The sequence below is a fragment of the Balaenoptera acutorostrata genome, chromosome 14, assembly GCF_949987535.1.
Source record: "Balaenoptera acutorostrata chromosome 14, mBalAcu1.1, whole genome shotgun sequence".
Classification (NCBI taxonomy): domain Eukaryota; kingdom Metazoa; phylum Chordata; class Mammalia; order Artiodactyla; family Balaenopteridae; genus Balaenoptera; species Balaenoptera acutorostrata.
In genome coordinates, this window is record NC_080077.1 from 49644162 (window position 1) to 49668032 (window position 23871).

Below are 23871 nucleotides of genomic sequence, written 5' to 3' on the forward strand. Positions count from 1 at the left end.
TCCCTGGTGGCGCAGTGGTTGAGAATCTGCCTGCTAATGCAGGGGACACGGGTTCGAGCCCTGGTCTGGGAAGATCCCACATGCCACGGAGCAGCTGGGCCCGTGAGCCACAATTGCTGAGCCTGCGCGTCTGGAGCCTGTGCCCCGCGACGGGAGGGGCCGCGATAGAGAAAGGCCCGCGCACCGCGATGAAGAGCGGTCCCCGCACCGCGATGAAGAGTGGCCCCCGCTTGCCGCAACTGGAGAAAGCCCTCGCACGAACCGAAGACCCAACACAGCCAAAAATAAATAAATAAATAAATAAATAAATAAGAAAATCCTTAAAAAAAAAAAAAAAAAAAAAAAATAGCAAGACTAATCTATAACTTTGGTGAGTATTGAGTGGGAAAGGGCACAAGGGAGCCTTCCAGTGTCCTAAAAATTTCTTCATATGCATGGTGGTTACATGGATGTATACATAAAAATTCATGAGTTGTTCACTTTAAATTTGTGTATTCTTCTATAGAAAGTTTATGTCAACCAGAATTTTTAATTGAAGACTCTGGGGAAATGAGGAACAACTGCGGGAATAAGGCGATAGAGGATAATAGGGCACAGGTGCTTCCTTATGGTCTCCTTCCACTTTCCTCTTTATTTTCTCAGTTCCCTTGCACTAATTCTCTGATCGCCTCTCCCCATTCTGAATAATTTGTTTCTGAAGGGACTAACCATTGGGTACTGCACATTGACTCTGTGAATATAAAAGTGTAACCATAGCTCTATCAGCTGATTCCTTTATCAGTAAAATAAATGGCCAAGGACTGTAACACTTTCTTCCTCTATCAGTTCTGACTTTGATCTACATAGTACATTTTTCCAATGTTTAACTTACTCAGATTGCCTTCTAAAACAAGTAACAAACTCCTAATTCATAGTTTTAGATTCACTGTCAACTTATGGAGTAAATCACTCTAAAGATTGGAACATTCTAAAGGTGGATCATCTTAATTTTAGAGTTCATGTTTCCTTCCTTTAATTTTACTCACAGCTGGGATTATAGGTGACCATTTTTACGCTTCTGTGACACTAAGAAGACCCAAAGTAGAGTGGGTGCTATAAGGTTATCATATTTTAGTCTTAATCCAATTTATGGCATAGTTCTATTTGAAATAAACTCAACTCAGAACATAGGTCTGCCATCTGCCTCAGATATTGGGGACCAATTTCTAAAATTTAAGTTTAGTTTGAGATCACAGAATCCCCTAGTTAATCCTTATAGGTCAACCTACATGGCAAACTTCCAAGTTCTCCCATAATGAGAGAGCTGCAGGACAACATGGTGATCTTTTCTGTAGAGATTTTTTGATTGTTTTAATGATGATATATACTCTAGCAGAAGTTTAGGTTTGGTCTAAAGTGCTATATACTCTTTATTAGGTAATCATGTAACTACCTGAGACCAGATATTTGGTTCCATTCTCTATGAACCTAAAGAGAAAAAAATTTTAAACTAAATTAAAATATTCATTAGCATGTAGAAGAGTCACTTAAATATGGGAATTTTATAATAAAATGAGTTATTTATTTTTGAGAGAAGTACTCCAGGGCAATACTGATTTTTGTAAAAGAAATGGTAATTTACTTCCATTTACCCCCATAATGGGTTAGTACCTGCTTTATACTGGTGACTTTAGAATAGATATGCTCATTCCAAAGTTTAAAAGTCTGTGTGTGTGTCTGTCTGTCTGTCTGTCTGTCTGTCTAAGTGTAAGTACATACACATACTCCAAAGTATGCCACATTCTGATGCTGTCGTTCTGGAGATTGATAGAAATTGTAGATAAAGAAGACCAGTTTTTTTTGGGTCACTGCACTGAGATGAGCTTAACAGTCTATCCCTGTTTTGTACTTGCTGGATTGTAGAAGTGGAAAAGAATATATTTTAAAATTGTAATATACAAATGTGAAGTGCTGTTTGAACTATTCCTCAGAACCTCGAGCTGACCTAAGAATGGTGACTGCTGGTTCCTTAATTTCCATTTTACACTGAAATACCTGCCATTGTTTAGATTGCTTGTGTCTTGTAGGTATTTCTGAGAGATCATCTAGCTAGAGGTATGTTTTATGAATTTGGACCCTTTTTCAGTATTCTTCTCCCAGTAACACAGCTTTCACCTACATATTTTGAAGATGGGAAACATTTCTGTCATTTCTTTTTAATCTTTTGCTTTCGGAATGAAATTGACTCTATAATGTCCATATATTGGGTCTTAGTACTGATGTAATTCTTGGGAGCAGGATGAATGCCTGCCTTTAACTAGATAACTCATCCTCGAATCTGTGGGAGCCTGTTAATCAGCATGTCATCCAGGATCAAAAAGTAAGTATGGAAAGAACAAAAAATTAACTTGCTTGACAATGCTTCTGTTTGTCAGTATTTGTATTGGCATAGAGTATAAACAGAAGTGATAAGAACTGGGATCTCTAAAGTAAGTATTATATGACCAAGTTGAATCTCTTCAGGTCTGATTACTTTTCTAATTAAATATTAATTTATTACAAACATTTCTGTCTAGTAGGCTATATGTATAGTTTTAAGTTAATTATGATTCAGTTGTAACACAAATCATTTTTACAAGTAGCTTTCATATCTACTATGAAAAGTTAGAAATAATATTTAGGATTTTTTAGAACCAAATTTGCATGTAAGTATGAGCATTATTATAATGGAGTTTTCCCTTTTTTTCCCTAGGTGGCTCTAACTAACTACACCTTTGAAAATGTGAGCTTTCATGTTCTTCATCAGCGTTTTCCCCTCTTTACTTTTCGAGTCTTATCAGATTGGTTTGATAACAAGACAGATCTATACAGGTAATGTTTTATAACTCTGAAGAGGATAATATCTCTTTTTAAAAATCAGTATTATTGGAGTATAATTTATATACAATAAAATGCACACATTTAAAGTATATTGTGCAATGACTTTGAAAAATGTATACACCCTGTAATCACTACCCCAATCAAGATAAAGAACATTTCTAACACCCAGAAAATTCCCTTATATAGCTTTGTAGTTAATCTACCTATTCCTTAACCACCCAGGTAAGTATGAATTGAATTTCTATTACTATAGATTAGTTTTGTCAGTTTTAGAACTTTGTATTATTAGAATTATTTACAGTCTACCGCTTTGTGTCTGCTTTCAAGAAACTCAGCATGTTTTCTGAGATGCAACCATGTTGTTGCATGAACCAGAGTTTGTTCCTATTTTTATTACTAAATAATATTCAATTGTATGAGTATACTACAATTTATCCAGTCACCTGTTGATGGACAGTTGAGTTGTTTCTGGTTTGAAGCTATTATGAATTTGTAGCATGTGTCAATACTTCATTTCCTTTTATTGCCAAATAATATTCCATTGTGTGGGTATATACCACATTTTATTTATTTACTCACTCATGAGTTGATGGACACTTGGGTTACTTCCACATTTTGGCTACTCTGAAAAATGCTGTTAGGAACATTTGTATACAAGTTTTGGTGTAGATGAATATTTTTATACCTCTTGGATATATACTTACGAGTGGAATTGGTCAATTATATCGTAACTCTATTTTTAACAATTTGAGGGATTGTCAGTCTGTTTCCAATGCAACTGCACTATTTTACATTCCCACCAGCAGTGTATAAGGGTTATAATTTCTCTGCATCCTCACTAACACTTGTAAGGAGTGTTTTTAATTATAGGGTGATTTTTTTTTTTTCTTTTCATGTTCATTTTCTAGTTTTTCTGTACGATTAGTCATGTGTCATAGGAACAGGTTTTTAAACTTTTTATTGAACTATATTATGTGACTATATTGTTTTAAAACCCACATAATTAAAGGTTGCAATATATTTGAATCTTAATATTCCTTAAATGAATAAATTTTATTCTTTATCATATACCTTTGGATAATTTTTACATTTTATTAACAAAATATTAAATCAAAACTTCCTTTCATAGCTTTGGTGAAGGTTTTTGTTGTTGTTTGCTTATTTTCTTAACAAAAAAAGTAGGGTAAAGAGGTTTTCATGGCTTAAATCAACAGAATATTTGTATTTTCACAGGAAATACTGATCTGACATATATATTTACCCCACGTATGGTCTCATTAAAATTATTTTCCTGATTTTTCTAAATCTTCACCAAATTACTCTGTTTCTTTCCATAAGACACCAGTGCATACTTTTTTTTAGACTGGTATTAACAATGATAACCCAAAGCCTCCATGTTTATTAAAAGCCTATAGATAGCATAATTATAATTGGATAATTATTGCATCATTAGCAGTGGCATCTAAGAGACAATGTTAATTTTTTATAATAAAAATAGAGTAAAATCAAGCAAAATGTTGAAAATAATTATCCTTAGTCTTATCACAAGCATTATTTTAAACTTGACATATTTGCACTAGGTTTTATGCCCTTGAAGTATCTGAAATTTTCTAATGTTTAACTAATTAACCTACTTTGCTAAAGGCTCGATCATGACTCCCTCCGTAAATAACCTCACTTTTAATAGGTAGTTTTTGACATAATGAAAACAGTACTAGTTTCAAGTATACAAATTTTTCCCAAACGTTCATAGCATGGATTCTCTTTTAACAGATGGAAAATGGTTGATCATTACATTAGCCGTGTCCGTGGAAATCTCCAAATGTTAGAACAGCTGGACCTGATTGGGAAAACCAGTGAAATGGCTAGACTTTTTGGCATTCAGTTTTTACATGTACTGACAAGGGGTTCACAGGTAGGAAATCAATTTTCTTGCACACTTGAAAGTTCTATGTGAATGATACACGTACTTTTGAGATGTTTGAGGTGATTTGATTTTTTTTTTTTTAACTTTCTATCTGGTACCAACTAATACATACATGTAGCTAGTTAATCAAATCTTGTCATTTCATTTTCTGGAAAAGCTTTAATTTACTTAACAGCTCCGCTTTTTATTTTTTCTCCCCACCAACTTTTTGGCCACTGCTGAGTTTTGCATGATAATAAGAAAATAAATGGCTATGCCCTTGAGGATGGTATTATGTTCCTGAATACCATCAGTGTGATTAGGGATGACTTGAAAGGCCACTCAGAACTGGGGATGTGGCAAAGAAAGTCTACCTCTCTTTTGTTTTACATTCCTACTTTTGGCTGTTCCAACTCCCAGCAGATAACTTTAATATAAAAAAAAGAAGAAGGAGGATTTGGGAATCAACGTAAGTGGGCTGTATCACTTTTTTTTTAAGTTAAAGAAAAATGGGAGCTTGGAAGCCATTTAACTCATCTCTTTCTAACTAGTTTCCCAAGGATATAATGAAAGATTTTTGTTTAAATGCCTTGCTGAAAATGGTTTCATGCTTTTATTCCACAAATGTTTATTTGAATACTTTTAGTGTGTTAAATAAACACTGTGCTAGCCATCTGGGATACTACATTAAATCGCTTAGTTTCCTTAACCTCATAAAATCTTTTATTTTAATTATTTTATGTCTATAACATTCCCCCAATCTACCAATTCAGTAAATATAGCAAAACTAGAGCGCTAACTACTTTGGCATTACCTGTTGCTGTATTTAGTTTTATTGCTATTATTAAATAGCTTATAAAGCTATTTATTTTACTTATTTATACTCCCACAAGTTTTAAAAACTATTTGAGCTGGCTTATAATAAAAGGCAAAGATACTTTAAAACCATATGAGAATACTTCAGTGAACCCATGCTGGTTCTTGTGAGTGCTTTCTTCTTCTAAACTATAAACCATCTGCTTTATAGCAGTTATTATAAACTATCAGTAATTGCTTGATTAATTTTTGTGAGGGACCAGTATTAACCTGACTACCTTTCAATTCTGGAATCCTGTGTTCCTTCTTGGGAAATTGAGATAACATTTATCCATCTCAAGTGTCCTGACCCCCATTCTCTAATTTTCCCAAATAAATTTGTCAAAGATTATTGGCCAACTTTTTTAATGAAATTGTCAAATTGTACAACTGTCTTTTCTACATCTGTTTATTATGATATTGCTATCTTTAAATATTAAAAGAAATCTAATTGTGCCTGTCTTTTCAAAAATAACTTATTGTGTAAGTTATTTGACATATTTTGCAGTTTTTATAAAAGTTATGGGAATAGGAAAAGGACTTACAAAGGGTTCCCTTCAGATACCTGAAAGCCGATTAAATAACCAACGTTATGTAACTGTGTTGTAAGAAGTCTTACAGCCGTATTTTGAAGAGCAAAACATCCCCCAAATGATTTTCACATATTCAAAAGACCAATATATTTGTATTTAAGTTTCTTCTTCCCTCCCTACTTCTACCTCTCTGCCTGCAGTACCGTGTGGAATCAATGATGTTGCGTATTGCTAAACCAATGAACTATATTCCTGTGACACCTAGTGTACAGCAGAGATCCCAGATGAGAGCTCCACAGTGTGTTCCTCTAATTATGGAGCCTGAATCTCGTTTCTATAGCAACTCTGTTCTCGTTCTGGATTTCCAGTCACTGTATCCTTCTATTGTGATTGCATACAACTACTGTTTCTCCACCTGCCTTGGCCATGTGGAAAACTTGGGGAAGTAAGTTTTTTTTCATATTTACAATTAGTTTGTTGTACTTTGTATTTCTTACTAAAATTAGACTTTCTTTGAGTGCCTCTTTGCACATGAGACTGCCCTTACAAGCAAGGTGAATGGGCTGTAGCGCATCTAGTCTGCTGTTTGTAGTTACCTTACTAATAATTAACATGGATCACCGTATGACTGATTGAGCGTCATGGATGATTAACTCACATGAAGAAGATTGTGAATACGATCAGCCTTGCGATTTATCTGTTCCATCTTCGTGTATATCTATGGTCTTTTTTAAATGAGTTATATTTAATTTGTTGGTATAAATCACTTTTCAGTGGAACAGTTTGAGGATTATGATCTTATAACTTCAGCTATGACCTCCTCTTGACTTTTCTTAGAAATAGTTTGTTTTCTAAAAAAAAAGTTAAATTGCCAAATGTTAGATTTTATTTTTTCCTGTCAACCAAATTTTTTCTCATAAGAAATACAGTCTTCCTTTATAATGATTTCTGTGTAATTAAAACCAGGTGTTATAGTTTTAGTCTGAAGTATATTCACTCCTTATAGAAAGCTTTTATGGAAATTGTATTGGTAATTGTCTTTTTAGTAAGAACAGGAATTTGGAAAAGTTAGTTGCAGTCTTTTCACTTAAGGCTTAAATTTTTCTTTAGGGAACTTAGTGTAAGGTAGTCATATGTTGAGCTGAAATTTGGTATTTTAGTATAGATTTTTCCCATGTACTTTAGGATAGTGCTGTTTAAGAAATGTTTCTAATATTTGAAGAACTGCTTTTTGGTAACTAAACAAATAAACATATTACTAAGTATACTAGTTCATGTTTAGATGTTTAAAAATGAGTTTCCAATGGAATTAGAAAGATTCCTAAAATTGCCTAGAATCTCTGTTCTGTGATTTGAGAAAGTATTTGCTTAATTTTTTTTTTTCTTAACAGGTATGATGAGTTCAAATTTGGCTGTACCTCTCTAAGAGTACCTCCAGATTTACTTTACCAAATTAGGCATGATATCACAGTGTCCCCCAATGGAATAGCTTTTGTCAAGGTAATACTCTCTTATAAATGAAAGGTATCAACTGTGGCTTAACCTTTGGAGAGCTAATCGTTTAGATGTTGTTGGCATATAATACCAAAAAAAAAAAAGAAAGAAAGTTTGCTTCAATATCTTATCTCAGAAAGTCAAAGATATAGGGAATCTTCTAAGAAATTTTTTTAATCATTTTTTTAAAAAAAATAGTAATCTTGTTTTGCATGAATTTAGGTTTAAAATCTTTTAATTATTAGATTTTAGTTTTTAATGAACTATTGCAAGAAATAAATGTGCCTATATACCTTCTGCCCTCTATTAGAATCTGGCAGGCTTAAGTAGCTATTTGATGATCACAACAATGTTAACTTATAAAGATTAAAATTGCCTTAAGGTGTATACTTTACTAATTGTTTTATATATTTTAAATTAAATTAAGACTGTCTTAGAAATAATGATATTCTAATGTATTTATTGATTGTATTTTTTAAGAAGATACCCAAACTAATAACAGAGTCCCTTTTTTCTCTCCCTTGTCTCCCCTCAAAAGAAACTAAAAAAGCCTCATAAATGAATAAAGACAAATAGGAAGAGATCTAGGAGAAGATTATATTGCCTCTCATATGCCAACTTCATTCCTTTCTTTTCTATTTCCTTAGCAGTGAGTCTGTACTAGAATTGTGGGATGGTAGGGTGGTTGGTGATGGTAGCATGGACCCCACTAGCCCTCAAATTCATTCTGGTGTACTTAGCAAAAGTATCATCGTTCTCTACTAGTAAGAGGATGCTGTGTTTAAAGAGTACTATAAAATTAGCCATTTAGATATGAGGAAAATTTTTACCAAGTGAGTTCATGATATATTCCATTTTGGAAAATACTACATTTTAACATAATAACATATATTATGTCTTAATATAAACATTATGGCTGCTTCAGAAGGTACACAGAATGAATTAGAGGTTACAATATGTTTTCATTGTCACATATCTAGCAGCTTATTATTTTATCTCCCTTTAACAGCATTTTAAGAACTTGCATCTACCTTTTGACCCAATGTGTAAAGCTTAATGAAAACTAGATTTTTTAATATTCAGGAGTGTGATTATCCTATTCCTGAGATTTTAATTGTTCAGTCCAACATGCATTACCTTGCACGTGTCTGTGAATCATCTTCAGAGTTAATACTGTTTTGTGGTTTTCATTCCTAGTGGAGTTCTCATAAATTCTCCCTAGTCTTGATTAATACAAATGATTTTTTTTTTCTTTTTTTGGCATCAACAAATTTTATCACCTCACTATTCATCCCCTCTTCCAGATTGCTAATAAATATAGGCCGGAGGGGATGGCTTAGTGGTCTAAGCATCAGATTTGAAATACCTAGAGTCCCTGGAACTGCAGGTTTGAATGTCAGCAGAGTCAACCCAGCTCTTCATTCTTCCAAGGTAGATAAATGGAGTTCCATGCAGATTACTGTGTGGGGTCATTAGGATGAGATCTTTAAAAACTGAGGTTTGTTATGAGTGATACAAATCCCGTGTGTCTTTCTGAAAGAGTGGGGGTTTGGATCAAAGTTTTGACAAAATTTCCCTCTGAACTCATTATATGGTCTCTTATGTACTAGTTGGCATCCTCCTCCCTGGAGGTCTTTGAACTCACATAGTAGTACTACATTAGATTTATAAACATTACAGGAACCTTTTAGGAGAAAAGTCCTCTTCAAAAGAAAGAAAATGTGATGATTTTATATTGATGGCCACTGGTCCTGTGGCCACGCTATTGTTCGTATGTTTCAATTCATGACAGTTGGCCATTGTTATACTTTGTGCTTCCTTCTTAATTGTCTAAATCTATAATGTTTAAGGGATTTAAACATTCTTTTTTTCCTTTATGATAGCCTTCAGTAAGAAAGGGTGTGCTACCAAGAATGCTCGAAGAGATTCTGAAGACTAGACTGATGGTGAAGCAGTCGATGAAGGCTTACAAGCAAGACAGAGCCCTTTCACGAATGCTCGATGCACGTCAGCTAGGACTTAAGCTGATAGCAAATGTCACATTTGGCTACACAGCTGCTAATTTTTCTGGGAGAATGCCATGCATTGAGGTAAGTGATACAAGTCTATAGTTTTTTTTCAAAAGAGACTAAAGCAGCATTAAATGAATGCCTATTTATTAAACCATTTTGTTTTGAAACTTTAGACAAAAGGGTTTCATTTCCATGACATAGGATCAGTTTTTCTCAAACCAGGACTTATATATTGATATATACATATTCTTAGGAATTTGTGCGTTTTCTCTATGAGAACTCTTTGTGTTTTGTTCAATGATAATTTTAGAAATTAGCATACACATATTTCTGCATAATCTGGATGACCATACTGTAACCAATTACTGACATGAGATTTCAGTGCCACCTTTACAGCATTGTTTACAGTAACACTGGTACTAAATAATTCCTTTTAATGTATAGATAGAAGTCTGATGATAGTTCAGTTGTCTTCTCCAAATGTCAGAATAAAAACAATCATTCCATATTTACTAGTGTACCAGTAGATATAAAGCAGAACCTTTCTTTTGCAGTGGTAGTTGCAATTAAAAGACACTTTTCATTAAACAAGACTAATTTCTTGTTATTTACTAAATTAGGGTGTTAATTTGACATGAATACAGTCAGTATAGTATGACAGAGTAATACAATAATTTACTAATGGTTGAGAAAGGAACAGAGTAGGCTTATTTGCTTGATGATCTTTTCATGCCAGATGAAGGCTAGAGCATTGTGGTATACCATATTTGCAGTAGTTCAATAAGGGAAAAGTATTGGAAGAATCAAGTTCCCACAGAGCTCACAGTAGGCAAAGTAAACTCCAAAAACCTGTGCAAGGGACTTCCGGTTTCATGTCCAACATGTAAGAAACTGGAAGTCTCTACTCTGTCCTCACACCGAGTAAGCTGAACAGACAGAAAAATCAACAACTCTTCTTAGATCTGTCAGAGAGGTGAAGTCACAGGGTAAACTGCTGCCCCCAAAATTGAAGAAGTGTATACAGAGAGTCACAACTTACCAGAGCAGAAATCAAGAGCACAAATCTCTGTGAGAACCAGTGCCATGGTAGGGAAAACCGAACTATAACTGATGAACCGCTGGAGGCTCAGGGTGGACAAATCTGAGCGATAAAAACTCCAAAGGACCCAGTCATCAGGGTCCCCACACTTTTATGAATTTTACCTCTAGGAGCTCAACCAGGTTCTAACAGTGAATATGAGAAAAATTCCCTTGTGCTTCTGGCACAGAGAGAGGAAAAGAACCATTTTGAAATACACCAGAGCATTCTGTTTTTAACAAAGTCTGCCCTCAGGAGAAACTATTTAACCAGAGCTTAACCTGCTGGAGTTTTATCAGAGCCTAACTGACCTGGAGAAAGGGAAATACCCAACTCCAACTGCTCTAGCCTTCTACATGGAAGAAAAATACTGCAGCCCACTCTAGTCCCACCAAAGTGTCCCACCAGAGTGGGGTGAAAAACTGAAAATCACATGTGAGGTGTACAGTCCAGAGGCACAGGTTCACTGAAAGACTGAGACCTACTCGTAGGACTAAGGAGCCCTTCCCCTCCCCCGACACCTTACCACCACATTACTAAAGGCCTATTTATAGCAGTTCCTTTTACCCAATACATCATGTCTGGCTATCAAAAAAAATTGCAAGACTTACTAAAAGCCAAAAAACACAGTTTGAAGAGACAGAGAAAGCATCAGAACCAGACTCAGATAAGGCAGGGATGTTGGAATTAGACTGCAAATCTAAAACTATGATTAGGATGCTAAGAGCTCCCTCCAATAGCTAAAGTAGACAGCATGCAAGAACAGATGGGCAATGTAAGCAGAGAGGTGGAAATTCTAAGAAAGAACCAAAAAGAAGTGCTGGAAATCAAAAATCCTGTAACAGAAATGAAGAATGCCTCTGACTACTACACTGAACATGGCTGAGAAAAGAATCTCGGAGCTTGAGGAAATCTTAGCAGAAACTGCTAAAACTGAAAAAGAGAAAAAAAGACTGAAAAAAAGAGATATCCTAAAACTGTGGGACAGCTACAGAAGGTGTAACATACATGTAATAGGAATTCCAGAAGGAGAAGAGAGAAAGGAACAGAAGAAATACTGAAACAATAATGACTGAGAATTTCCCCAAATTAATGTCAGACACCAAACCACAGATCCAGGAAGTTCAGAGAACACCAAACAGAATAAATGCCCCAAAAACTAAACCTAGGGACATCATTTTCATACTGCAGAAAATCAACACTAAATTAAAAATCCTGAAAGAAGCCAGAGGGAAAAAACACCTTGCTTATAGAGAAGCAAAGATAAGAATTATATCCAGCTTTTCCTCAGAAACCATGCAAGCAAGAAGAAAATGGAGTAAACTATTTAAAGTGTTAAGAGATAAAACCCTTCAACTAGAAATCTCTACCCTACAAAATTATCATTCAAAAGTGAAGGAGAAATTAAGATTTTTCTCAGACAAGTAAAAATTGAGGGAATCTGTTGGCAGTAGACCTGCCTTGCAAGAAATGCTAGAAAAAACTCTTCAGTGAGAAGGAAAATGATAATAGGTCAGAAACCTACCTAGATCAATACAAAAGAATGGAAGAGCATCAGAGAAGGAATAAGTAAAGGTAAAATAAACACTTTTATTTTTCTTATTCTTAATCTAACAATTAACAATTTATTCAAAATAATAATAGCAACAATGTATTTGATTATGTATGTTTATATACATGTATGTGTAAGTAAAATGAATAACAAATGGTACAAGGAATGGGAGGAAGGGATTAGGATTATTTTATTATAAAGTACCCACGCTACCTGTGAAGTGGTATAGTGGTTTTGAAAGTGGTATATTTTAAGTAAATATAAATATTGCAAAATTTGGGGCAACCACTATAAAAAGTTTAAAAAAAATACAACTAATGTGTAAGAAGAAGAGAAAACGGAATCATATAAAATAGTCAAAACCACAAAAGGCAGTAAAAGAGTGGAAAATAAAAATAGGAACAAAAACAAAGGCAACACACAGAAAATAAAATCAGGAAGGACACGGTTGAATAACATAATCAACCGGATATAATGGACATTTTTTTTTTTTTTTTTTTTTTTAAATTTATGGCTGTGTTGGGTCTTCGTTTCTGTGCGAGGGCTTTCTCCAGTTGTGGCAAGTGGGGGCCACTCTTCATCACGGTGCGCAGGCCTCTCGCTATCGCGGCCTCTCTTGTTGCGGAGCACAGGCTCCAGACGCGCAGGCTCAGCAGTTGTGGCTCACGGGCCCAGCTGCTCCGCGGCATGTGGGATCTTCCCAGACCAGGGCTCGAACCCGTGTCCCCTGCATTGGCAGGCGGATTCTCAACCACTGCGCCACCAGGGAAGCCCATAATGGACATTTATAGACTACTTAATCCAACAACAGCTGAATACGTATTCTCAAGCTCACATGGAACATGCACCAAGGATAGACCACATTCTGGGCCATAAAGCACTTTAACAACTTTGAAAGAATAAATCATACAATGTCTGCTTTCAGATCACAATGGAATTAAACTAGAAATCAATAACAGAAAGATAGCTGGAAAATCCCCCAAATACTTAGAGATTAAGCAGCATATTTCTAAGTAATGCATGGGTCAAAGAAAAAAAATCTCGAGAAATTTTTAAATATTTTGAACTAAATGAAAATGAAAACACAGCTTATCACAATTTGTGGAAGTCAGCAAAAACAGTTAGGAAATTTATAGATTGAATGCATATATTAGTGGGAAAAAGACCTAAAAGCAATCATCAACTAAGCTTTTACCTTAGGAAACCAGAAAAAGAACAAATTAAATCCAAAGCAAGCAGAAGAAAAGAAATAATAAAAACTACAGCAGAAATCAGTGAAATTGATTTTCTCAATTGATTTCATGTTTTCAGAGAACCCCAAAGCTAGTCTTTTGAAAAGATCAATAAAATCAGTAAACCTCTAGCCAGCCTAACTAAGAAAAAAAAAAAGAAAAGAGTACACAAATTGCAAATATCAGAAACAAAAGAGGGGACATCACTTCAGTTTCCATGGACATTAAAAGGATAATAAAAGAATATTATGCACACAAATTTGATAACCTAGATGGAATGAACCAATTACTTGAAAGACATAATCTGCCAAAACTTGTACAAGAAGAAATAGGCAATCTGAGTAGGCCTATATCTATTAAAGAAATTGAATCATTAATTAATAGCCTTCTAAAACAGAAAGCACCACACCCAGATGGGTTCACTGCTAAATTCTACCAAATATTTATGGACGAATTATACCATCTCTCTACAGTCTCTTTCAGAAGATGCAAGCAGAAGGAGTACTTTCTAACTCATTCTAATTACCCTAATACCAAAACCAGACAAAGACATTGTAAGAAAACTACAGATCAATATCTCTCACGAACATAGATGTAAAAATCCTCAATGAATATTAGCAAATCAAATCCAAAAATATCTAAAAACAGTTGTACACCACAACCAAGTGAGATTTATTCCAAGTATGCAAGGTTGGTTCAACATTGAAAAATCAGCTGAGAGCCATCACATCACATTCAGGTTAAGTAAGAAAAATCACATGATAATGTTAACATGCAGAAAAGGCACTTAACAAAACCCAATACCCATTCATGATACAAACTCACAGGAGACTAGGAATAGAGGAGAACTTTGTCAGTTTGATGGAGAATATCCACCAAAAAACCTGCAGCTCATATTATACTTAACCATGAGAAACTTGAAGCTTTCTCACTAAGGTCAAGAACAAGACAAGGATGTCCCAACTCATCACTGTTTTTCACCATCATACTAGAAGTCCTAGCTAATGCAATAAAACAGGCAAAAGGAAATAAAAGGTATGCAGATTGGGAGACTTCCCTGGCGGTCCAGTGGTTAAGACTCCACACTTCCAATGTAGGGGGTGCAAGTTCGATCCTTGGTTGGGGCACTATGATCCCACATGCCGTGCCATGCGGCCAATACAATAAAAAATAAACCTATCAAAAAAAAAAAAAAGGTATGCACATTGGAAAGGAAGGTAAAACTGTCTTTGTTTCCAGATGACATAATCCTCTATGCAGAAAATCCCCAAAAAAATGACACAAAAAAAAATCCTCCTGGAACTAATAAGTGATCATGTAGCAGGGTTGCAGGATACAAGGTTAATACACAGTGTATACCAGCAATGAACAAGTGGAATTCGAAATTAAAAACACAATACCATTTGTATTAGCACCCCCCAAAATGAAATACTTTGGTGTAAACCTAACAAAATATGTACCAGATCTATATGAGGAAAATCCCAAAACTCTGATGAAAGAAATCAAAGAACTAAATAAATGGAAAGATATTCCACGTTCATGGTTAAGAAGACTCAGGGGGCTTCCCTGGTGGCGCAGTGGTTGAGAATCTGCCTGCTAATGCAGGGGACACGGGTTCGAGCCCTGGTCTGGGAAGATCCCACATGCCACGGAGCAGCTGGGCCCGTGAGCCACAATTGCTGAGCCTGCGCATCTGGAGCCTGTGCCCCGCGACGGGAGGGGCCGCCATAGAGAAAGGCCCGCGCACCGCGATGAAGAGCGGTCCCCACACCGCGATGAAGAGTGGCCCCCGCTTGCCGCAACTGGAGAAAGCCCTCGCATGAACCGAAGACCCAACACAGCCAAAAATAAATAAATAAATAAATAAAATCAAGTAAAACTTAAAAAAAAAAAAAAAAAGAAGACTCAGTATTGTCAAGATGTTAGTTCATCCCAAATTGACATAGAGATTCAATGCAATCACAGTCAAAATCCCAGCAAGTTATTTTCTTGATATTGACAGACTGATTCTAAAGTTTACATGAAGGGGAATTCCCTGGTGGCCTAGTGGTTAGGATTTTGGGCTTTCACTGCCATAGCCTGGGTTCAATCCCTGGTTGGGGAACTGAGATCCCACAAGCCACTCGGCCAAAAAAAAAAAGTTTACATGAAGAGGTAAAAGACTCAGAATAGCCAACATAGCATTAAAGAAGAATAAAGTCAGAGGACTGACTTACTATAAAGCTACAGTAGTCAAGGCAGTGTAGTATTGGCAAAAGAATAGACAAGTAGATCAATGGAACAGAATAGAGATTCCAAAAATAGACCCACATAAATACAGTCAACTGATCTTTAACAGAGGAGCAAAGGCAATACAGTAGAGCAAAGACAGTGTTTTCAACAAATGGCTCTGGAATAACTGGACATCCACATGCAAAAAAAAATGAATCTAGATACTAACCTTACACCCTTCACAAAAATTAACTCAAATTGTATCACAGACCTAAATATATAATGCAAAACTATAAAACTCCTAGAATAACATGAAAAAAATCTAGATAACCTTGGATTTGGTGATGTAACACCTTGGCTTTTTAGATGTAACACCACCAAAGGCATGATCCATGAAAGAAAGAATGATGAGCTGGACTTAATTAAAATTAAAATTTTCTGCTCTACAAAAGGCACTGTCAAAAGAACAAAAAGAGGGCTTCCCTGGTGACGCAGTGGTTAAGAATCCACCTGCCCATGCAGGGGACACGGGTTCGATCCCTGGTCTGGGAAGATCCCACATGCCGTGGAGCAGCTAAGCCCACGCACCACAACTACTGAGCCTGAGCTCTAGAGCCCACGAGCCACAACTACTGAGCCCGTGCACCTACAGCCTGTGCTCCACAACAAGAGAAGCCACTGCAATGAGAAGCCCACACACTGAAACGAAGAGTAGCCTCTGTTCGCTGCAACTAACGAAAGCCCAGCCATCACTCTCCTTGTTATTTACCCAAAGGAGTTGAAAATGTATGTTCACACAAAAACCTGCACACAGATTATCATTATAGCAGCTTTATTCATAATTGCCAACATTTGGAAGCAACCAAGATGTCCTTCCATAAGTGAATGGGTAAGTAAACTGTGGTACATTCAGATAGTAGACTAGTATCGAGCACTAAAAAGAAATGAGCTGTCAAGCCACGAAAGACATGGAGGAAGCCTAAATGCATATTACTAAATGAAAGAAGCCCATCTGAAAAGGCTGCATACTGTGTGATTCCAACTATATGACATTCTAGAAAAGTCAAAACTATGGAAACAATAAAAAGATCAGTCATTGTTAGAGTAGAGGGGAGGGGGAAAGATGAATAGTCAGAACACAGAGGATTTTTAGGGCATTGAAACTACGGTTGACTCTTGAACAACACAGGTTTGAAATGCCTGGGTCCATTTATATTTGGCTCTTTTTCAATAAATACTGTATTATAAGATGTTTATATCTAGTTTCAAGTTTGTATGTTTTTAGGTAATATTAAAAAATACTTTGTCAGTCCTAGGGATTCATATTATTACTCACATTAGAAAAACACTCATCTAAATGACCTGATAGAAAAAGTGGAAATTATTTTATTAATAATGTAGAACCAGAATAGCAAATCTTTTCTTAGGCCATTTCCACATTCCACTAATATTTTTCCTACCTCTCAATTTAAAATTTGTTTATTAATGTATTTTGTAGCAAAATAATACAGAAATTAACATTTCTTTTTAAACTATATAAATATTCGGGGGGGGTGGGATAAATTAGGACTTTGGGATTAACTTATACACACTACTATATGTAAAATAGGTAAACTACAAAGATCTACTGTATACAACAGGGAACTATATTCAATATCTCGTAATAACCAATAATGGAAAAGACTGAAAAAGAATATAGATATATACTTGAATCACTTTGCTGTATACTTGAAATTAATACAACATTGTAAATTAACTGTACTTCAATTTAAAATATATATATATGTATGTGTATATATTGTGTGTGTGTGTGTGTGTGTGTGTGTGTGTGTATATATATATCTCCTAACCTTAGAATAAGTAGAATTTGGGGGTTTTGATCTGGCCGTAGAAGTTGAGGAGTGGAGTTCTGCCAGGAAGTACGCTACTACCTAACATGTTGAAAACTGACTGCCAAGCAACATCTGCCTCCTTGACCCTGGACTTTTCAGATATTCTGAGGTTAATGACTGCAAGCTTGCATTCGGCCCTTCTTTACATGCCAACATCACAATTTAATAATGTTAACTTATTTATGAAGTCATTAGTGGATAAAGCTGTCAACATCACAGAAAGGGTCTCTCATGAACATGTCAAAAGTTAGCTCCAGTGGAGTCAAAATGGAAGCTATTGTCTTTAAAGGCAAATAGACTACTGACTATGGCCATGTGCTTTCCTTCAATGAACACACAATCAAATATATTTGACAGGGGTTCCCTGGTGGCGCAGTGGTTGAGAATCTGCCTGCCAACGCAGGGGACACGGGTTCAAGCCCTGGTCTGGGAAGATCCCACATGCCGCGGAGCAACTAGGCCCGTGAGCCACAACTACTGAGCCTGCACGTCTGGAGCTTGTGCTCCGCAACAAGAGAGGCCGCGATAGTGAGAGGCCCGTGCACCGCGATGAAGAGTGGCCCCCGCTTGCCGCAACTAGAGAAAGCCCTTGCACAGAAACGAAGACCCAACACAGGCAAAACTAAATAAATAAAAATAAATAAATAAATAAATAAATAAATAAATAAAAATAAAGGAATTCCTTTAAAAAAAAATTTGACAGTACCACCAAGATCACATAAAATATGCTAGATCTAGACTATCAAAGAGAAAGACAAGACTTTGTAAGCAAGAATTCCTATAAGAATGCAGAGAATGAGTAATGTAGCTAATAGTTGTAGGTTAATGTTTCTGTCTCAGCTCAACACTGTCACTGATGTGTTTATTTCATAAAATAAAAATTTTATGTCTTCACATGTTTCTCCTAAACTATTTACTGTTCGTGATAAAGCTGTATATACACATACATGTATATCTGACAACTTTTTCAACTGGCTGTTCATTGTCTCTTTTTCTTTTTTTGTGAGATATAATTGACATAACACATTATATTAGTTTCAAGTATACAACATAATGATTCAATATTTGGATATATTACAAAATGATCAATATCATTTAGACCACAATAAGTCCAGTTAACATCCCTCACCACACAGTTACAATTTTTTTCTTGTGATGAGAGCTTTTAAGATCTACTCTCTGAGCAACTTTAAAATATACAATATTATTATTAACTATAGTCACCATGCTGTACCTTACATCTCTAAGACTTACTATTGTATAACTGGAAGTTGGTACCCTTGACCACCTTCACCCATTTCTGCCCCCCCACCCCGCCACCTCCTGCTTCTGGCAACCACCAGTCTCTTCTCTGTATCTATGAGTTCAGTGGGGTTTGGGTTTTTTTTTTGTTTTAGATTCCACGTATAAGTGAGATCATAAAGTATTTGTCTTTCTCTGTCTTATTTCACTAAGCATAATACCCTCAGCGTCCATCCATGTTGTTGCAAACGGCAAGATTACCTTCTTTTGTATGGCTAAATAATATTTCATTGTATATAAACCCCATTTTCTTTATCCATTCATCCATCAGTGGACACTTAGCTTGTTTCCATGTCTTGGCTATTATAAATAATGCTGCAGTGAACACGGGGATACAAATTATCTTTTCCAGTTAGTGTTTTTGTTTCCTTCAGATAAATACCCAGAAGTAGAATTGCTGGATCATATGTTGTTCTACTTTTAATTTTTTGAGGAACCCCCATACTGTTCTCCATAGTGGCTGCACCAATTTACATTCCCACCAACAGTGCAGGAGAGTTCCCTTCTCTCCACATCCTCACCAACATTGTTTTCAGAGAATTTTTACTTTAAGTATTTTTCTTATTATGACTTTTCAGGATCCCAACCATTGCCTAAATTGTGAAATCAATTAATTTCCTCTTTTTAAATCCAGTCTCTTGGCCCTGTAATGTTTTTCAAATTAGGAACTATGACACAAAGTCGCAGAATCAGTTTTAATGTAATTGCCACTCCTTTCTTCTCTCCCACTGCTCCCCCCCCCTCCCCCGTGCCCCTCCCTCTCACGCCTCTAAGTCCTTCACACTGCGTGGACTTCAGGGCCAACTGCAAAAGAGTTCTGACTCTTCCAGATATAGCTTAAATGGGTCAGACTAGACAGTAGGAGGCAGACATTTAGGACCAGTATATGTGTGTATTTGTGTGTATCTCAAAAGCATATTGGACTCTAACACTATGGCTCACCCATTTAGCTATTTGCTGCCACGTATTTTTATCTTGTGTGAAAGTGGCAAAAGATGACATTGAATATTTTATTCAAACTTGAATTTCAATTAGGTGACATGATTTTTTTTTAATGTATTAGGCTATAGTTCATATTCTCAAGGTTTTCTAATGCACTAAAGGTCTCAACAGGATTCATGATCTTAATTTAAAACCCAAATTAAGTTTCTGCTATCAGTTTTTTATTTATTCCTTTGTTCATACACTTAATATTTCCTGTGTAACAACTTTAAACAGGCTTTTAAAATAAATGTTATTCAATCCTGCATTTAGTTCAGATAATTCAGACTTTACAGTAAAAGGGGAAAGATCATTATAAATACTGTTTGCATCTTAACACAAAAGAAAATATGCATAATTCTTATTTTAAAACTTTAAAAAGTAATGTTCCATTTATGCTGAATGGCAGTTTCCCCAACCCTTAGCTTTAATGAGTTTGATAAATGAAGCAGCAGTGCTATATATACTAGTCTCCTTAAGTTCTTTAACTATGAAATATAATTAGCCTGCTTCTCATATTTGTCAAGATCCACCATCTTCTTGTTTTGTCAACTCATGCCATGATCATTGTTAAAACTCACCAATCACCAATGAAAGAACTTAGACATATATCTGCCTACTTGATTTAAATTGAACCCTTGTAATATATTTTCTATCATATAATTATGCATTTTTCCTTGTATCAATATTTAGTATCATCTAAAAAATATGTATAACCAATCACTGAGATATAGGTTCAGCATAAGCTTTACTGATACTGAAAGAAATTATAACACTCCAACAGAAAAATTTTGAAAGACCCACATGCACATACATAGTGTAATTTCCTGCCTAGTTGGTTATAAAGGCATTTTAGAAAGTCCTTGAGTAAATAAGGCTTATTCTTCTAGGATCAAATGTAGCTATGTGTATAGTGCAGTCCATTGTACTCACTGATACACTCACAGGCAAGTCTGTATATTGATTGGTTTCTTTTAAATTATTCATTCATCTCATTTTCTTCTTGAGTACTTGTAGACAGAATGATGGCACTGGTGACTTTTTTTTTAATGTTCTTTTCTCCTTGTTTCATTTTTAGAAATATTTAATAATTAAAGTTAAGTATTATATATTAAAGTCTATTGTCTTATACTAAACTACATTAAGAAATTATTTTCAATGTGTTTGTACCAACAGGTTGGTGATAGTATTGTTCACAAAGCCAGAGAAACCTTGGAACGAGCTATTAAACTGGTGAATGATACCAAGAAGTGGGGTGCTAGGGTTGTATACGGTGATACTGACAGGTAATGAACTTTCTGTTTTGTAGTTGTCTTTTTGCATCTCCTCAGATACTCATTTCAGTGTTTGAAATGGCTTAAGGGTAATCCTTCCTAAAAATAGAGTTCTACCTAAGTTCTTTTCAGTCCTTATGATCTTGTGATTGGAGTTAACACAGGTCCTGATTTACCAGATATGATCTTAAGAGACAGAAAATGTATATGACCTGAGCCACAGAGTGCGAAAATTCCCAAGGCATCCCTCCAGGTAGCCAAGTAGATAGGGATCTGTAAAAACTGTATACACAGCAGTCTAATCTGTTTAAAGAAACAGCTTTTGATGTGAAGAATCCCTCAGATAGCTGCAGCTCTCTGAATTTAAATATATATCTTAAAATAATCAAACTGTTTTTGAAAGACAGTTGCCAAAGATGTGAGTGGTTAACTTTTCACTGGGCCCCAAAATCTGTTGACCTTCTTCTATAAACAGTGCAGATTCTAGATACATTTTCCATTTGATTCCAGAGGATCACAGACTTCATGAAGCCATCATCCTGAAGCCCATTCTTTCCAAAGGATAGAATTGCCTTTGAATCCTGAATAACCTCAGCCTGCTTGCTTGCTTTGATATTTTTCAGGGCCCAGTTATTTATGTAACATCTTATTTATAAGACTTATTAAAATTTTTCTAGAATATAGGTATTATGCAAATTTCTTAGAGTCTGAAATTTTTTTCATATTGAAGGCTTAGAGTCACAGTATGATCATGCTAAGAGCACTTGCCTCAGGAGCTCTGATCACTTTACAGTGCAGTGGAGCAAGCAGAGATAATGCTTCTAATCACTGAAAATAGCTTCTAGGTAATCTTTAAACAGCATTTAATCTTCTCCGGTTTTTTAATGCACATACAATCAGCATAATCATATTAATGCTGAATGAGACCTTTCCTCCTATAGCAGCTTCATTATCAGCAGGTGGGGATAGTTCCAAGTTATCCAGGCCCCAGTTATCCATAGTCTCTACTGTTCCCCGTCAAAAGCCACTCCTCACTTTGACTTTGGGTATTTCACTGCTCTGTAAAACCACTTCTGCTGAATAGTCTAGCCAAATAAAAATTACTGGAACATAGTTTTTCACCTTGTTAGCAGAGCTCCTCACAAAATATTTAGGGAAGAGGAGAAAGTTAAACTTTAAATTGTTGAGTTTAATTCAGGGTTTAAACACGTCAGTAGTTGACAACACGCACCCAGAAGCAGAAGTTGGCATGATTCTGACTGTAAGATTTTTAGGAATTCAAACAAACCAAAAAACACAGACTTAGAATGTCAGAGCTGGAAGAGGACTTTTAGGTCAGGAGTTTTCATGACCTAAAAGGGTTGGGAGAAAACCCTAGGGGGGCACATTCTCAGATGCTACTTAAGAGCAGATTCCCCTGGAATAAGAAATTTGTCTAAGATTGCCCAACTAGTTAGCAGTGGAGCCATAAATTGGTATCTCTCTACATAAGACATCACAGGTTTTTATTATTCTAATCAAAAAAGTGTAGGGACTTCCCTGGCAGTCCAGTGGTTAAGACTCTGCACTCCCAATGCAGGGGGCACAGGTTTGATCCCTGGTTGGGGAGCTAAGATCCCATGTGCCACACAGCACAGGATAGATAGATAGATAGATAGGAAGGAAGGAAGGAAGGGAGAGAGAGAGAGGGAGAGAAGGAGAAAGGGAGGGAGAGAGAGAGAGAGAAAAGAAGGAAAAGAAAGAAAGAAATTGTATTTGCAGATGTGCAGTATCTTTTTTTTTTTTTTGGCCGCACTTCCCCACTTGTGGGATTTTAGTTCCCCGGCCAGGGATCAAACCCGGACCCTGGGCGGTGAGAGCGCTGAGTCCTAACCACTGGACTGCCAGGGAATTCCCTGCAGTATCATTAGAGCTTTTGATTACCATTCACCATCTGATTCATTCAACAAATGTTTACTGAAATACACTGTATGAGGGCAGTTCACTCTAGGGCATGCATTCTCAATGGTAATAATACTGCCCAGCAGTGTACAAGTTGGTCCTCGAGGAGCAAAGAAGTACAGTGGGTTTTGGCCCCACAGAGCTCAACCCTACCCAAAAGCATTTTAATCCTTAGTAATTATTTTCTCTTGTTAAATTTACTTTTAACTTTTTTGGGCGGGAGGACAATAATGATAACATACTGAGAAGCACTGCTCTAGGGATAATAAATGTATGCTTGGTGGAGGGAAAGAGTTCTTAACCAAGAGTGAGATCTGGCTTCTCTTTCTAGCTGTGCTCCTAGCTGATTGCATGGCCATCAAAAAGTCGCTTAGCCTCCCTGAGGCTATCGTCAGAATGAAGGAAATCTGATACATGATGAAGAATGACCATTGCCTCCCTCCAGTTTCAGGACTGCTGACTTTATGAATCTTGGAGTCTAGCTAAGGGAGATTGGTTAACAAAGCATCAAAATTACTCTGTTAGAAGGGTGTTTCTCTCTCTCAAGCAGTTATGCATTATTGTCCATTTAGACAGTATAAATGTAAACACCCTGAATTTCTTTATATTGTAGTGGTCCAAACAATTATTCTATATAATAGTGGTTATCAATAATATTTATCCCACCCTAGTGGGATAGACCTACTTCCATCAGTTATTGAAGCTCTCTGTAGTAGTGATTCTCAGGCAGGGTAGGGAAGGACGTTTGA

The 23871-nt window shown here is 36.0% G+C and overlaps 1 protein-coding gene across 3 annotated transcripts in view; it reads left to right on the forward strand.

Moving 5' to 3' along the window:
* REV3L (REV3 like, DNA directed polymerase zeta catalytic subunit) overlaps positions 1-23871 on the forward strand; it is a 188900-nt gene that overhangs the window by 146111 nt on the left and 18918 nt on the right. For all 3 annotated transcript variants that reach the window (XM_057527858.1, XM_057527859.1, XM_057527860.1), the window contains exons 21-26: positions 2732-2850; positions 4633-4774; positions 6354-6598; positions 7545-7653; positions 9531-9737; positions 21084-21193. In XM_057527858.1, coding sequence (XP_057383841.1) covers positions 2732-2850; positions 4633-4774; positions 6354-6598; positions 7545-7653; positions 9531-9737; positions 21084-21193 — 932 coding nt within the window. The remainder of the gene's footprint in view (positions 1-2731; positions 2851-4632; positions 4775-6353; positions 6599-7544; positions 7654-9530; positions 9738-21083; positions 21194-23871) is intronic.